This window comes from Panthera uncia (genome assembly GCF_023721935.1).
Source record: "Panthera uncia isolate 11264 chromosome B2 unlocalized genomic scaffold, Puncia_PCG_1.0 HiC_scaffold_25, whole genome shotgun sequence".
NCBI lineage: Eukaryota > Metazoa > Chordata > Mammalia > Carnivora > Felidae > Panthera > Panthera uncia.
In genome coordinates this window covers 22,888,915-22,903,927 of record NW_026057581.1, presented here as the reverse complement: position 1 = coordinate 22,903,927, position 15,013 = coordinate 22,888,915, and the positions used below count along the sequence as shown (strand labels likewise).

Sequence of the window (15,013 nt, the reverse complement as noted above, 5' to 3'; positions counted from 1 at the left end):
GTGTGTGTGTGTGTGTGTGTGTGTGTGTGTGTGTGTGTGTGTGTGTGTGTGTAGGGCATAGTTAGCTGAGACAAGATGGTACCAATAATTTCCAAGCTGGTATTAGAGCAGAGTCCACTTTGGGCTTCGATATTATTGGTGATTGAAAAGTTAGGATTTGGGTCCTAATAAAGTCATTAAAGAGTTCTGAGTGTTATTCTAAGGCAGGGGATTAAGAAATTTTGGCTTTTTAGCCATGTTTCCAGTTTTCTTTTCTTGAAAAAGTCTTAAAAACATACTCAAAAGTATGGGATTTTTTCATTATAAATTCAAGAGAATATGAGAAATAAGGAGGCTTTGGCAAGAAGAGGAAGTAGGGGGATAAACATAAAAAGGGGAAATTAGGGGCGCCTGGGTGGCTCAGTCGGTTAAGCGTCCGACTTCGCTCAGGTCACGATCTCACAGTCCGTGAGTTCGAGCCCCGCGTCGGGCTCTGGGCTGATGGCTCAGAGCCTGGAGCCTGCTTTCGATTCTGTGTCTCCCTCTCTCTCTGCCCTTCCCCCGTTCATGCTCTGTCTCTCTCTGTCTCAAAAATAAATAAACGTTAAAAAAAAAAAAAATTTTAAAAAGGGGAAATTAAAAATGGAGTAGGATTAAGCAGTCTGTGTCCAGGACCCGGAAGACCTTGATCATGGGCTCATGTGTCTACGTCTGTATTTTAAACAGAAATACTAAATAATGCCAGGTTAAGGAATGATGAAATGATGATTGAGCCAGTGAAAGTATCAGTGCCCATCATTTGCTTGGGTGACAGGGGCCTTCTGGGTATCATGGAGAGTGGTTTGTAATATTCTTAATTTCCCACACAAACTTAGTACAGCCAGTGACCTTTCATGCATATGTGGGAAGAGGAGCCAAGGGGTGGCAAGTGGACAAGGCAGTATAAGAAATGTGGAATTGGTAGAAGAGAGTGTTGGATACCTATTGTTAACTGAGTGCCCATCTGTAATTTTTGTCCCCCTTTGTCTATTAATAGCTGTCAAAAACCAGACCTGGTTTTGAGTCTTTTTCATTTATAATGTCCTAGTCATATTCCTAAGATTTCTTGAAGATACTTTAACTTTTTTCCTGAGCGTTATTGTGGTATAAGAGACTTTGTTACTCATGTTTCCAGGTGATGGTAAGAGTTTACTTAATTTGGCATAAGATGTTTTTATTGAATTATAGCTTGTTTTGCCCATTTTTGTTTTAAAGGAAGTGGTTTAAATGTCTGCCTGATTAGTAGGTAAATGGCTCTCTTGTTGCCTCCTTCATTTCAGAGTGCTCGTCTTCGGGCTGCTGGTATTGGGAAAGATTTCAAAGAGAATCCCAACCTCAGGGATAACTGGACAGATGCAGAAGGCTATTACCGTAAGTTCACGGTTCTGATTAATTTTAGAGTTCATTGCAATATTTTATAGAATTCTTTTGCTTGATGCAGTCACACATTGGAGAACTCTGAGAGTCCCATCACAGTGCCAGCACTTACAAAGTATGGCACATTGGATAGCTGCATGAACCCATGTCGTAATCTAGTAAGCAGCCCACGAGCTTCATGAATAGACGTGAGGTAAAAACTTGATGTGCAACTTAAATCTATTCAAAGTTGTTTTCAGCCATGAGATAAGCCTCCAGGAGGAGGAGGGGGAACGTCACTTGCTCGTCTTGATCTGAAAACCAAGAAAAACGACATACAAGGAGCTTGGGATGCCAGTCATGCAGTATTTGTCCTGCAGGACTACAGTTGGAAACACTTCAGTGAGCACATTTCTTCCCTACTCAATGTTGAAATCCTCAGCAGTGGATAGGAAGTGGGCATGCAGCTTGAACCACATTATGAAAGAGTGACGAATGATGGAGGCTTGGCTTTGATTCTCCCTGGTGCCTAGGACACCAAACATACAGTAGAGATTTGACACACTTTTTTAAGTGACTGCACTGTTTCTTTTTATTATGTGTATCTCAGAGTTTTCTTAAGTATTTATTGTTTTCAAAATTCCCATTTCTTAATTTACTTTTCTAGGCGTGAACATAGGTGAAGTCCTAGATAAGCGTTACAATGTGTATGGCTACACTGGCCAGGGTGTATTCAGTAACGTTGTACGAGCCAGAGATAATGCAAGAGCAAACCAAGAAGTGGCTGTAAAAATCATCAGAAACAATGAGCTCATGTAAGTTCAGAAGACATATGTAATGAAACCTAAAAACACAGGTATTGACACGTGAAGATTTTTAAAAAGTATAACAGTCTATAAAAGTATTGCAGTTCTAAAATGACAGAATGATGGTATTGAATCTGATGCCCTTTTTCTTTTATACAATAGAGGTAATTGCCATACCCATATGTTCTAATAAGCACAATCCATAACCACACACTGAGTTGATGTTAAAGTCAACTTGCCATTATTTTTATTTTTTAATTTACATCCAAGTTAGTTAGCATATAGTGCAATAATGATTTCAGGAGTAAAATCTAGTGATTTCATCCCCTACATACAACACCCAGTGCTATCCCAACAGGTGTCTGTCCTCCTTAATGCCCATCACCCATTTAGCCCCTCCCCCCACCCACAACCCTTCCAGCAACCCTCAGTTTGTTCTCTATATTTAGATCTAAGTTTTGTCCCCCTCCCTATTTTTACATTATTTTTTTTAACGTTTATTTATTTTTGAGACCGAGACAGAGCATGAATGGGGGAGGGTCAGAGAGAGGGAGACACAGAATCTGAAACAGGCTCCAGGCTCTGAGCTGTCCGCACAGAGCCCGACGCGGGGCTCGAACTCACAGACCGCGAGATCATGACCTGAGCTGAAGTCGGCCGCTTAACCGACTGAGCTACCCAGGCGCCCCCATTATTTTTGCTTCCCTTTCCTTATGTTTTATCGGTTGTGTATTTTAAATTCTACATATGAGTGAAATCATGATATTTGTCTTTCTCTGGCTAATTTTGCTTAGCATAATGCACTCTTGTTCCATCCATGTTGTTGCAGATGGCAAGATTTCATTCTTTTTGATTGTCGAGTAATAGTCCATTAAATTATAACTAGAATTTTAGAGGAAAACCAAATATTTAATACTTGGTAAGACATCCATTATTAGACTCTTACACCAGAACTTGTACAGGGTGGTTCTGTTTTTGTTAAAATAACATTTACATCAAGATGTTTTTGAGATAAAATATGTGCAAGATTGAATTCCTTCAAGAAATGTGGGTTTGTTTCTTAGTGTTTCTTTCTGTTAATTGTGGAAATTAACTACGTGAGAACAATATTTGGCTCAGTATAAATTATTGCATTAATGATATACAGACTTGTCAGTCCTCAATAGATTTATTAGTATTTAAAAAAAATTCCAAACTGCTTATCTTCTGTAATACATCAGACTGGAACTAGTTAAATATTGTTTGATTTTTTTTTTTAATCTGTATTGTGTTCAGTTTTGATTTTTTTTTTTTACTTTTCAGGCAAAAAACTGGCTTAAAAGAACTAGAATTCTTGAAAAAACTTAATGATGCTGATCCTGATGACAAATTTCATTGTTTGCGACTCTTCAGACACTTTTATCACAAGCAGCATCTCTGTCTCGTATTTGAGCCTCTAAGGTAAGCTGTCAAATCTGTACATTACTAAACATTTAGATAAATGTGATGACAAATTTTCTGTGTGTTTTATTTTTCCAGTTAGCTCTGGGTTTGTCTTTTACTTTTGGTTAAGAACTAGTTTCTTGACAATAGTTAATGTATAAACACGAATTGACTGCATACCGTGTGCCAAACTCTAATCTCCTGTAGCCATCAGCACAACAGAGGTTCTCTGAAAGTTCAATACTTTTACACCATGATAAAAAGAAATGGAAATAGTGGAGTAGGAAAATACAATTTTGATTGTCAAAAGTATGGCTTTAGTTTTGGGCTTTCAGATGTGAACCATTCTGAAATCAATAGGAATTTTACCATTGTATGTCTTCCCTTCTATTTTTGAAAATTGAGTTTTACTGGAAAGTTGTGTTATATACACACAGATTCATGTGCTCTCATTTCAATGTAGAATAATTTATTAAACATCTGAGGAGGTTCTTGAACAGGTACTTTCATTATAATCCAGATTGCAGATTTGATTTTACTTTATGCTTGGACATGATTTTGCCTTTTTTATTTCCATTTTGCATTTTAACCCCTAATTTTGTGTTGTTGCTTTTCTCTCCTAAAAGTATGAATTTACGAGAGGTGTTAAAAAAATATGGTAAAGATGTTGGTCTTCATATTAAAGCCGTGAGGTCCTATAGTCAGCAGCTGTTCTTGGCATTAAAACTCCTTAAAAGATGCAATATCCTACATGCAGATATCAAGCCAGACAATATCCTGGTAAGTCCATCAGTCAGGTTGCCTTGTACATCCGTATAGTTTCTTACCAATGATGTGATTACCACTGTATTATTCTAGAAACGATGTCTTAGAAGAACAACTCAGTATATTAATTACCCATTACAAAGGACTTAACCAGGGTTTACTTTTATGGAAGTTGGTCCATGAAATTTCATAGTAAAGTGTAAAGAAAGGAAATAGGATATTGTCCCCAATTTTTTCCTTTTATTGATGGATTTTAGAGTACACATAAATCTCAGGAGTGCTTTAATGGAGTAATGGTGGGTTTCTTCTGGTATCTAAAAAGAAAAAAATAAAAGATGCATATGTGTTGTTTGAAATTAGGAATGTTCACAACTCTTTGTTCTCTGTGGTCTGACAGGGTTAGAGACACTTAAGGAGAATTATCTCTTAAATCTACGGTTTGTCTGTAGGTGCCCAGGAGGGGGTCCAAACACAGTAACTCAGTTGTGATTACATTGAAAGGTGTCCCTTTCAGTCTTTATCTCCTAAGGACTTCTGGTATAATATGCAGCTTTCACAGAGTACATGTTTTTGAAATTTAAAAGTAATATATCCTGATAGGGGAGTGATGAATGCACACATACCTCTTCCCTCCCTGGCCCCATTTCTTCACCCCTGTTCTGAGATGTTCAGAGTTGCGGGTATGTTCACAACTTGAGGAATTCCTAACTTGTCTGCTAGTAACATGTTCTACACTTTTAAAAGATTACGATCCCATTAAAGTTTAAGGATCCCTTGTCAGTAACTTAGCTGTTAGTTCAGATTCTTCTTTTACTTTTTTAATATCTTAAAATATTTTCTTCCAGACTAGCACATAAATGAGACATTCCATTTTAGCATGTTTTGTCTGACTTTACAATGTATTGCGTATCCAATATAATTTGGGGTTAGAAGAGCTGAGTAATTACAGTGAAATCAATGAATTGTAGACTTGCCTAGTCAACTTCATAGTTAGTTTTTACCTCAATTTTCTTTAAATTGTGAAATATAACATTAATATCAAAGAATGTGTAAGATCTATAAAACCTAAAGGTAACTATGCATTGAAAATCTGTTTAACCACCATAGAAGTTAAAGAATAAGACCTTTGCTCTTATTTTTAAAACTTCATTTTCTTTGAGTTAATGCTACTCTCATAAGGTTTTCACATGGACTTCAGACACTGAATGTTGTCTCTCCTTCCCAAGAAAGGAGGAAATAGACCTCAGAGATCACAGGGAGCTGCTTGTGAATGAAAATCCAAAACTTCTAGCCCAGGATTTCAACCATCAGTGTGGTAGGAGTACCACATTCCTTGTGAGAGGATAGAAATTGTGTAGCCAAACTGAAATGCACATAAGTGTGGCTCCCCTGCTATCATTTAAGGCATGTTAGCCAGCCCAAGAGTGGAACTCCTGTCAGTGGAACTGGTAGATTGTAATTTTAAAATTGTCCTGAGGTTTCTCTGGGTTTTAAACTGCTTCGTTAATTAAGTAGCTGAATGCAGTTTATACTTTTTAAAAAGCTTCACAAGTACTTTTCCATTTGAAGATCCCTATCTTCCTGAGACCCCAGATGAAGAGAATGGTTACGGATATGGCAGTTAAAAATAATCATTTCCATTATTAGCTTAATTCTGTGGATATCAACTGTAATGGGCCAATCTGTAACACTGACCAGACTTGGATATCCCAGTAGAAAGTGTTTATGTTAAAGTGTTATGTTTCTTTGGGGTGGGAACTATAGGCCAAGTTCAAGTCCCAACTCGGAATTTGTGTGTGTCTCTTTTGAAGGGGGGAAGGGACTCTGGAATATGAATTATCTTCACTTGTTAATCCTGAACATGCTTCTGACTCATGAGTGGCAGCAGCCATGGGAGCAGCTCCAGCCTTTCTCAGCAGATGTCACTGTTACTGTGTATGTTGAAGTATTTACAAAGGAAAAAAGAAACAAATGACTAATATAGAGTTCATATTTATCAAATATTGTGCCAAATATATTTAACATTTTCTTGACTAATACCTTTTTTATATTTAAGGGATTTAGTATTTTTTAGACTTGAAGTGATTGCTAAATTTGGGATGGTCTAGCAGCTTCCGGTGAAGAATGTTTTTACTCTGATTTTGTCCAGATTTAATCTGAATCGTCCTCTGCTTTCATTGCTATCATAATTTTCTGGCAACTGAAAGTTAACCTCAGTCAATTGAAAGTTAGAATCTAAATGTGATCCCTTCTTAATAAACGTGTTCATGTTCCTTTAAATTAGTAACTTGACTTTATTCAGGTATTCTGGGGATTTTTAGAAGATGCTTTGCTTCAATGAGATTTTTCTATTACCCCTCCCTTTTCAAAGTAGCATAGGTTAAAATTGTACTTGGTATTATTCCATATTTCCTCACTGAAAAAAGTTCTTTTAACTAATTATAATCAAATACTTGATAGCTCTTAATTTTCTATAATTAGGAAATTGAGTTCTAAGATAATTAGAAAAGGAATTTTTAAATGGGTAACTTTGTTTTCAGTATTGGAAATAACTTCTCAAAACCCATTGTTTTTTATCTGATTATTTGTCTTAATTCTTTCTGGCATGAATTAAACTTCCATGATAAAATGTTTTGCAGGTTAATGAATCAAAAACTATTTTAAAGCTCTGCGATTTTGGGTCGGCTTCACATGTTGCGGATAATGACATAACACCTTATCTTGTCAGTAGATTTTATCGTGCTCCTGAAATCAGTAAGTCTCTTCAGCTATTCTTTGACCTGGGCCATCATATGCAGTGGAAACAGCATATTTAATGTCTAAGTACTGTTTTCCATCGCACTTCAGCAGCTGCTCGAGGTCATTCATGAGGAAGGGAACCGTAGCAAGTTCATCCTCCTCAGGTGGAATGGTGGTAGTTGTGACAGGAGTCTTGATCATGTCTGGCAAGAGTAGCAAAACAGTTCTGGAAAATCCTCGGCTTTAGAAGACTGCTCTTGATTACTCAAGGTCTGATTATCAAATTTATGGATTATATGGGACCTTTGTTTTTTTCTCTTCCTGTTGCCTTGGTTGAGGCTGGTTAGCACCTCCACCAAAGGTGAAATGAAAAAAGAAATACACACTTTCTTCCACACCCCCCTTCAGTCCCTTCTGCATTTTGTCATTTTTTAAGGTTTTTAAGTTTAAGAGTCTACTAAGAATTAGTGGGGAAAAAACATAAAGCTAATGCCAAAGTGAGGTATTAAGATTGCAGTTATGGAGGCCGAGCTAAATTAATCCCTCATTAATGAAAATAAATTGTAGTTGATTGTTTTTATCATCATGTATTAACACTCCCATTTTGTTTTCAGTTATAGGGAAAAGCTATGACTATGGTATAGACATGTGGTCTGTGGGTTGTACCTTATATGAACTCTACACCGGAAAAATTTTGTTTCCTGGCAAAACCAATAACCATATGTTGAAGCTTGCCATGGATCTCAAAGGAAAGATGCCCAATAAGGTAGGACATTAGTGTGAGCTGCTTTTTGTTTTTTGAGGTCTTAGCAGTAGTTTATTGTAGACCAGTAGATTGCTGACACTTAGTCCTCAGTAGTGTCTATAAAACAATTTCAGAAAGGCAGGTATATGGCTACTGTGATTCCTTAGTTCTTTTTCATTTCTGCTGTTTAAGTTAGTGGTTCTAATCAACCAAGAGCTGTCAAGATAAGAGAAGTCCATTTTCCTCTTCCCTCTAATGTCTCTCTTTGCTTTTCTTTATTCTTTTAAGCAGGAGGGTAGGGGCCTAGAGTTTGGAGTAGAATTGGAATTGAGGAAGAGAGATTGATGAGCATAAATTTGTTCAGCACCATACATGTGTGTATATATATGACTGTTTCATATCTTTGTTCTTCCCTTGTTTGTTTATTGTCCTTTAATGATGGGCAGAGAAGCAGCCTTGGGAGCACACCGTATATTGATAACAGCACCAAACATGCTTGAGAGGTGGAATGAAAAAAGATGCAGGTCAGGTTAGTTCAGATGTGAAGAAGGGCTCAGTTGTCAGAATGATGGGGGACTACTGGAAAAGGAACTTGATGGCCTTCAGTTTATTCAGATTAGAAGTTCTTTGGGAAAGGAAGTTACAAAGAAAACTCCCTTGAACTTGACATCTTTATAACCTAAAATTCACCCTTAATGCTTCAGCTACAACAATTATTTCAGAAATGAAGCAGAAACTTGAGGCATTTATAAACCTGAGGGCCATATGTTAGACTTTGATGATTTCAGTTTATTTGCTAAATTTCTGAGAGATTACAGATTTTTCCACGTATGGGTCAGAAGCCATTGTATTTTTCAGGTACTGTCCAAATTCTATTATGTTGGGCTTGGTTAGAAGAAGTTACACAAAAATTAGCCATGTTGGTATTTGTTTTAATGAGGTCTCACCTATATCCTCTTTGGACCATTGGAACATAATTTGTGAAATTTCATTGGGTTTCTTAAACTGCCAAGAGAAAAGGGTCCAAATGTGTGATACTTTTACTTTCTAAGCATAAATTATTTTGTCTTTGTTTGATCCTCAATTTTGAATAATGAAAGCACAATGTGATATTATAATTGGTTTAAGTCACTGCCTGGGAAAATTGAATTTCATGATATTAAGTAGTTTCAGGCACAGCATTTCTATTTGCTCTTTCAAAGGGGTTAAACTCTCCAGAGCAAGGACTCTAAGATTCCTAAACAAGGAGACAAACCTAGAGAGACTAAATTAATATTATTTGTGACTTGTTTCGTATTAAATTGTTAGTAGGCCAGACTGTTTCATAATAGTTCAAAACCCAAGTTTTGTTTTGCTTTATTGCCAGATGATTCGGAAAGGTGTATTCAAAGACCAGCATTTTGATCAAAACCTCAACTTCATGTATATAGAAGTTGATAAAGTAACAGAGAGGGTAAGTCTCTTTTAGCTGTGCTACATTAAATGATTTTCTTACTGTGAACAAACAATGCTGGGTGGTACTAGGAGCAATGAATATTTAAAACACTAAAAATAATTCCTTTTGCTGTTGGCCAGTTCCTGAATAAAACACAATCAGGTTATGAAAAAGATGAAGGAATTTAAAAATGTTTAGTATAATGAGTCTATTTTTATTATAGGTCATATTTAAATGGCCCTCTTCCTCTGTTCTTTGGATTCTGGCCTCCCATCCAGCTTTTGTGCTGCTTGCCAGAGTGATCTTTTTGAAAACAAATCTGATCATGTTATTCTCCCTGCTTAAAAACCCTTCTTTGGGTTCCTCTCTGATGAACTCTGCCATCTTCAGCAGTTCCCACCCCCTCGCAGTACTCTGTAAACCCCACCATGCCACACTTGGCAGTTAGCCAAAGGGCCTGCTGTGTCACACCTCTGTGCCTTTGTTCACAGACTGTCCTGACCTTATCTGCCTCCTGTACTTCCTCATCCCCTAAAAATAATTTGTCCAACTTCAGGCCTCAAGGGAAATACACATTCTACATGAGCCCTTCTAAAACCTCCAGGTTAAAGTAAGGACTTCTTTGTTTTTGTTTGCCCCATTATATCGGCTGTTCCTAACTTCATCGGAGCACTTAACCACAAACACTTTTTGGTATGGACTTGCTTCCGTGTCTGTTTGTTACCACTTCAGGATAGGGAAAGTACAGTTCAAACTCAAGTGTTTACTGTTAATTATTATTAAACTGTTTTAGGGTTTTCACAGACTTCTTTCTTTTGACATTTTCTCTCTTTTTACAAAATTAAATTACAGTGTTTTTTAAAAACTGTCATTGCTAACTTGGGGTTGATTTTTTTTTTCCCCATTGAAGTTTTTTGGTTGCTTCTTAAAAAGATGTAGACTAGAGGAAGCTGTGTCAAAGTTTTCAATGAGTAGATGATAATCTATGTTAGAAGTCTTGATGAAGCAGTCTGATTTAAGTTACATATGCTTAGTAACTCATTTAGACATACACATTTTAAAAATTATTTTTAGGAGAAGGTTACTGTCATGAGCACCATTAATCCAACCAAGGACCTGTTGGCTGACTTGATTGGGTGCCAGCGACTTCCTGAAGACCAACGTAAAAAAGTACACCAGCTAAAGGACTTGTTGGACCAGATCCTGATGTTGGACCCAGCTAAACGAATTAGCATCAATCAGGCCCTACAGCATGCCTTCATCCAGGAAAAAATTTAAACGAGATGAAGAAGCTCCAAGGGTTTGAGTAATTAAATACAAAGACTGAAGAAATTTCACAGCAGTTTATTAATGTATATAAACTTATAAATATTTCTCCAGCAAATTTGAGGAAGCATGATATATTTGAATTAACACCAAGGGTGATATTTCTTTTAGAAATGTTAGTTAATCTGTTTTGTGTCTTATGTGAAATTTCACTGTAGAACTGTTTTAATTGCCAAGACTGCACAGAATTACAGTGCAAATGTATATGGTTGCAGTTCACATAAAAGACAAAAGCATCTGTTATAAAAGGAGTAGTAATGTTGGGTGGTTGATTTATTTTTAGCAAACTTGGCTTCATATTGGTCTTCAGATAAAATGGCCAGCATAAATGCTGTTTATATTCACATTTTCCTAGGTGTGTGTGTGCAGGCCACAGCGGCATGCCCTTGGCGTAGTCAGTGCCGAAGGGGGTCTGTTCCTTCTTGAGCCTGCCTGCAGGGACGGCCTCCTCTTTTAAAGCAGGTTGTGTACAACATTCAGTACACTGAAGGTAAGCTAAACCATCAACATCACTGGCGTTTTAAGACGTTATTTTATTGGAACAGTTGACAAATGAGGGATATTAGCTTTGTGGCGGAATTCCCTGCATGTGTGCTAACTGATCTCGTTTTCTTTTTTGGCATCGCGACTGTGGCATAGTTACAATTTCTGTTCTGTTCATCACATTTAAAATTGGAAGAGTGTGCGCTTGATGGATAGAGCGCCTTCAGTGTACTGTTTCTTATTAACTTTAATTTTTTTAAATCAACTTGCTATAGACTTTATATACATTTTGTTAAATACAGTTCGTAGTGACATAGAAACAATGCGTAGTTTTCATTTACTAATTACAAATGTTGAGGCCTAATTCTGAGAGTCCTCATATTTAAAAGTTAGACAACATAATGAAATTTTTAACTATTTGTATGTCATTTTGAAAGTGTACTGCTTTATGGTAAAAGTGTTTTTTCATTTGTTCATTGTTTTCATTATTTGTGATCATGTTGTCTTTCAATACAGGCATAAACCTTCCACTCTTGAACAAAGCAGCTGCTTTTTAAAAGCGGTAATTGCTTCTTTACCTTTTATTTCTTTTGTAAATGAAGCTTTTCTTTAAGAATGTGACTTTAAAGTGTTGTCTATTGCATAAAACAGTTGACACTCACTTATTGTAAAGTGAAGATTGTTCTACTGCATGTGAAGTGGACCATGCAGATTTCTGTATGTTCTCAGTATGCATCACTAGATAATAAAGTCTTTTGTGAACAAGGCATTTGTAGCCATTTTTAAAAGTTTTTGTCTTCAGTGCTGGTAAGTCAGGTAAACCATAACTAGTTAAAAGCAACCTTTCATTTCTTCCTTTAAGTCTTTAAAAGAATTATTTGTTAAAGATGTAAAGCCTAGCCACAAGTTTATCATTTTATTAATAATCAGGATCCTAATTATTTCATCAAAAGAATCCTGCAAATATTGTCAGCTTTCAGTGTAGTGAGATAATTCCTGTAGGTTATGGGGTATAATTCAGGATTTAACTAATGTTTCTGCTATTTTCTCACTTTTCCTTCTGATGGTGCGGAAAGAGAAAAAAGGAAAACGGGGCACAGGCCATTCAACGCCTTCTCCAAGGGGTCTGATTTGCTGAGACACCAGCTTCACCTTCTTAACAAGGTTATTTCTGACAGCATGTGTAGATAAACATTTAGCCACAATTTAAGACAAAATCATGTAAATCAGCTTGGTTTTGCAACACAAAGGAATTCGTATTTTTAAACATGGTAGGGGAGCTTTTTCAGAAATGCATATGAATCTTTTCTGTTTGGGTGGTAAAATTAATGCTTATCTTCCTGAGCAATGTGGAAAATAATCAGATTTTTGGGGTTTAAATAATATTTTTAAATTGTAAATGGGATTTTTTTATTCACCCAGGCACCTAATTACAACAAGATGCACGTTTTGGTGCATTCAAGAATGGAAAATCAGAATAGCAGCATTCTTCTGGTGGGTTTTGCTCCATTTAAAGACATGAAATGAACTACAGCCAGGAAGGTGATAGATGATATAATAAGCCAACTTTGAATCTACACCCCGTCTCTTCATGGTTTAGACTTTACTAAAGTAAATACAAGCTGGTTTCCATCTTCAGGTAGAGGGAAGCCTTTTACAAAAGGCTTCACAGGTGCAGCTTTTCTACCTTAACAAAATGGGTAGTGATTTTCCCACCATGATTTACTTTATTTTGGTGATCATATGCTGCATATTCGAGTCTTTTGTAGTCATTTTCACTCAAAATAGTTAACATTTTGATGCTTCTGGTGATTTTTCATGGCTTCATTTTATATAATTATTTAAGTAAGTTAACTTCCACTAGAGACAGTTCATCTTATGCCTTCAAAACTATTACCTATTCTTTAAAAAACAAAGTTGCTTGTTACTTGTTCTTTGTGTTTTAGGTGCAGTTCAGTGGAAGATGATGACAGCCAGAAGACATGAGCTAAGGTTTCTGTCCTATAAAAGATTAAAACAAACAAACAAAAAAGAATCCTCCATTTAATTTTTGTCTAATTTTTTAGTTTTCAGCCTTATTTGGGTTTCGTTAATGTTTGGCACTTAGAGTAGTAGTGCTGTTGTGTTCATCTGTACATGCTTGTTTTATTGTGCTTCCTACCTCTCCCCTCTCTTCCCTCCCCTACAGTAAAAAACAGTGGTCATTGAGTGGTTGGTAGGAAAGACTCCTCAATGGCGAGATTCCACATTAAACACGTGGCCGTCAGAATTGGTCCCTAGGGGTTATTAGGAAACTAGAAACCACCAAAACCTTGTACATCAAAAAGCAGTCTTTAGCTTTAGGTATCTAATCTCCTTGGCAAATGCAAAAGAATAGCAAGTCGTGGAATTTGAAGAACACTATTATTCAACTCCCTTAATCCTCTTTCCTTTTAATCCAGCTTTCCTTTTAGTCCCTTTGTTTTCGCAAGTGCACCAATCATGGTCTTAAAATAGACACAGTATTTAGAGTCACTGTCAGTTTTTCTTCTTAAGGGAAATGAGAGAAGTCAATCTTCCCAAATTTAGCATTCCTAGATTTGTCTATTTGAAAGGAACTCTGTAAACATTCTTTATATACATACACAGGATTTGATTAGAATTTGTAATTTTGCAGAGGCAGAAATTCAGAACTTGGTAAGACCTGTGTATTTGATTATGGTCATTTAGTTGAATTACCTTTAACCTACATTCATATTTCACAGTAGCTGTATAGTTTTCAAATAAATTAATCTCTGGTAAAACTTTTTGTTTTATTACACTTCACAGCAAAATAATACCGTGAATGTGTCGGACTTCAGGGTTCCTAAGTCTTAGGACGCAACCCTCAAAAAGGTCCTACTTTCTGTAGTGAGAGGGTGGGTGAGATCCAGAAAGCACATACATTGGAGAGCCCATTCTAGGTGGACCTTATTCTCAAAGGTCTCAGAATTCAGGTTGGAATATCCAAGTTTTGAAGGAAGGGAGCATCTGGTCGTAAACTTTGAAGACCTTCCCAGCATTTGCTTTCACCCTTAAGTCCTTATTAATAGCATCCTGTTTATTCAAACCCAGTGTATAACTCATTCCACTCTACTACTTCAAAATAGTTTTGTATTTGTAAAATACTGTAACTTTTTTTTCCCCATTATAATAACCACCTCTTTAAAAACAAATACTCAGGGCATTTCTACAATACGAAAAACGTATGTTTTATGGTATGTGGTAGAGCAGAGAAATGTAATGTTCTCACATTTGTTTCATATTTGCATCCATCCTGCTTTGCTTTACCTGTACTTGATCATCATTTGGTTACTGGAGCTGGCTAGGTAGAAATAAAATCTCTGAAATGACACAGGAATCACATCTCTTCAAACTTAGGCCAGGCAGTTAAGGAATGCCCTTTTTAAATGGTGGAGATAGGAAAGTAGACATTCAAATAAGTAATTTCCTTTCATGAGTTATGATATCATTAGAAATTGGGCTTCGTAAAGTGTTTCTTTCCTTGTAGCATACTAGTTCAAGCATATATTATGCAACACAAGTTTTATCATTCTCCTAGATGGAATGTCTTCCTTTTGGAAGTGTTCACTACAGATTCATTTGTGTTTTTTTACATGTCAATAATGTACACTAAATTGACTTAAAATGTTTTCCAGTTATTTGATAGATATCATCATGGCATCTTTAATTGTTTTCTTCTCCTTCTGTATGTAGGGTAAGGGACTGTTCTTCTGAAGAATCTTTCCATTTAGTGATCAAGATATGGAAGCTGGTCTCTGAAAATACTCAATGTGTATCCCAATTACTCATGGTATCATTTGAATTGTAACTTGCATTTTAAATAGAAACAATGTTTCCAATTATTGGGAAACTTTAATAAAATATGCCTCTTGTTAC

At 36.3% G+C, this 15,013-nt stretch overlaps 1 protein-coding gene across 6 annotated transcripts in view; it reads left to right on the top strand.

Moving 5' to 3' along the window:
- Nucleotides 1–15,013, top strand: part of PRPF4B (pre-mRNA processing factor 4B) — a 37,138-nt gene extending 22,125 nt beyond the window's left edge. Inside the window, exons 8-19 of one of the 6 annotated variants that reach the window (XM_049654901.1) lie at nucleotides 1,299–1,389; nucleotides 2,042–2,189; nucleotides 3,483–3,620; nucleotides 4,229–4,382; nucleotides 7,007–7,121; nucleotides 7,721–7,872; nucleotides 9,218–9,304; nucleotides 10,361–11,102; nucleotides 11,612–12,259; nucleotides 12,518–12,589; nucleotides 13,042–13,087; nucleotides 14,831–15,013. In XM_049654901.1, coding sequence (XP_049510858.1) covers nucleotides 1,299–1,389; nucleotides 2,042–2,189; nucleotides 3,483–3,620; nucleotides 4,229–4,382; nucleotides 7,007–7,121; nucleotides 7,721–7,872; nucleotides 9,218–9,304; nucleotides 10,361–10,564 — 1,089 coding nt within the window. In that variant the 3' untranslated portion in view covers nucleotides 10,565–11,102; nucleotides 11,612–12,259; nucleotides 12,518–12,589; nucleotides 13,042–13,087; nucleotides 14,831–15,013. Of the gene's footprint in view, nucleotides 1–1,298; nucleotides 1,390–2,041; nucleotides 2,190–3,482; nucleotides 3,621–4,228; nucleotides 4,383–7,006; nucleotides 7,122–7,720; nucleotides 7,873–9,217; nucleotides 9,305–10,360; nucleotides 11,103–11,611; nucleotides 13,088–14,830 lie in introns of all 6 variants that reach the window. The other 5 variants (XM_049654903.1, XM_049654900.1, XM_049654898.1 and 2 more) reach the window with 5 other exon arrangements.